Source organism: Aquarana catesbeiana, linkage group LG13 (assembly GCF_042186555.1).
Source record: "Aquarana catesbeiana isolate 2022-GZ linkage group LG13, ASM4218655v1, whole genome shotgun sequence".
NCBI classification, from domain to species: Eukaryota; Metazoa; Chordata; class Amphibia; order Anura; family Ranidae; genus Aquarana; species Aquarana catesbeiana.
Window position 1 is genome coordinate 228,036,950 of NC_133336.1, and position 1,996 is coordinate 228,038,945.

Here is a 1,996-nt window from a genome sequence, read left to right on the forward strand (position 1 = left end):
GGGGGTTGAGAGAGGTGAGGGGTGAGGGGGTGAGAGGGGTGGGGGGTGAGAGGGGAGGGGTGGCGGGTGAGAGGGGGGTAACGGGTGGGGGTTGAGAGAGGTGGGGGGTGAGAGGGGGGGTGAGAGGGTAAGGAGGTGAGGGGGGTGAGAGGAGTGAGGGGGTGGGAGTGGTAAGGGGGGGAGGGGTGGAGGGTGAGAGGGGTGAGAGAGGAAGGGGGGAGGGGGGTAACGGGAGGGGGGTAACGGGTGGGGGTTGAGAGAGGTGGGGGGTGAGAGGGTAAGGAGGTGAGAGGGGGGAGGGGGGTAACGGGTGGGGTTGAGAGAGGTGGGGGGTGAGGAGGGTAAGGGGGTGAGAGGGGGGTGAGATGGTAAGGGGGGGAGGGGTGGGGGGGGTAACAGGTGGGGGTTGAGAGAGGTGGGGGGTGAGAGAGGTGGTGAGAGGGTAAGGAGGTGAGAGGGGTGAGGGGGGTGAGAGGAGTGAGGGGGTGAGAGGGGGGTGAGAGGGTTAAGGGGGGTAGGGGTGGGGGGTGAGAGGGGGGGAGGGGGGGTAACGGGTGGGGGTTGAGAGAGGTGGGGGGTGAGAGGGGGGGTGAGAGGGTAAGGAGGTGAGAGGGGTGAGGGAGGTGAGAGGGGTGGGGGGGTGAGAGGGGTAAGGGGGGGAGGGGGGTAACGGGTGGGGGTTGAGAGAGGTGGGGGGTGAGAGGGTAAGGAGGTGAGAGGGGTGAGGGAGGTGAGAGGGGTGGGGGGGTGAGAGGGGTAAGGGGGGGAGGGGGGTAACGGTGGGGGTTGAGAGTGGTGGGGGATGAGAGGGGGGGTGAGAGGGTAAGGAGGTGAGAGGGGTGAGGGAGGTGAGAGGGGTGAGGGAGGTGAGAGGGGTGAGGGGGTGAGAGGGGTGAGGGAGGTGAGAGGGGTGAGGGGGGTGAGAGGGGTGAGGGAGGTGAGAGGGGTGAGGGAGGTGAGAGGGGTGAGGGGGGTGAGAGGGGTGAGGGAGGTGAGAGGGGAGGGGAATATAAGCAGATTAAACTTCATCTTTAACAAATGATATATGAGATACTAACAGAGAAAACTCTTCAGTATAAATGTTTATGGATAGAAGACGTTGTCCACCGCGTCCTCTTGGCTGCAGAAGAAGGAATTGTCAAAGCTCTGGCGTCTCCCCTCCTGGGATCGGACTCTCACCCGCTCCGTATCGTTAGCTTGGCACTGGTCTTTGGGGGCGGCCCGGAAGACGAAGCCTTGCTGAAGGTTGGAGTAAGACTTCCCCGGTGATCGGCCCGGGCTGGGCGCAGACTCCGCCTTCTTCTTCTTCTTCTTCTTCTTGACCCGGGATTTCTGTACCGCCTCTTCTTCAGGGTCGGCTTGGGGGAGCACCGACCACAGCACTGCCCGGACACAACGCCTCACCTACAGGGAGCAACATATTAAAGTCAGACTCCGGGCAAAGGGCACGGGGAGGGTGGGAGTGAGCGGTGAGCTGATTTGTGGTGAAGAATAAAATTGGTGACCTGATTGGGTGGGGGGGAGTTTGGTGATGGTCCGATGAGACACGTGCAGTCCGTTTCGTTCCGAAATCAAAATTCGTACAAATCTTTCGCCATTTAGAAATTCAGATGTATCCAAATTACAATAGTAATTGAATTCAAACGTATTCCAAATAACGAACAGAAATTTGATTCAAATTCAAATTAGAAAACAAATTTGAAACAAATTCGAAAACAAATTTGAATCAAAATCGAATTCGAAAAGAATAGAAATCGATTTTCAAAAAAGAATACAATACAACAGAATATAAAATAATAAAGCAATGTAATACAAAGAAAAGAATAGTAAAGAATAGAATAGAACTGAATAGAATAAAATAAAATAGAATACGACTGTCTTCTGAAATTCGAATTTGTGTGGAAAAAAAAATTATATCAATTTTCTTTGGTTATAGCGTTGCATGACTGTGCAATTATAAGTTAAAGTAGCACAGTAACAAATAGCAAAAAATTTA

General features: G+C 54.5%; 1 protein-coding gene across 1 annotated transcript in view; it reads right to left on the reverse strand.

Moving 5' to 3' along the window:
* Window positions 1-959: 959 nt before the first annotated feature.
* LOC141117668 (perilipin-1-like) overlaps window positions 960-1,996 on the reverse strand; it is a 69,257-nt gene continuing 68,220 nt past the window's right edge. Inside the window, exon 7 of the mRNA XM_073610633.1 lies at window positions 960-1,404. Coding sequence (XP_073466734.1) covers window positions 1,084-1,404 — 321 coding nt within the window. The 3' untranslated portion in view covers window positions 960-1,083. The remainder of the gene's footprint in view (window positions 1,405-1,996) is intronic.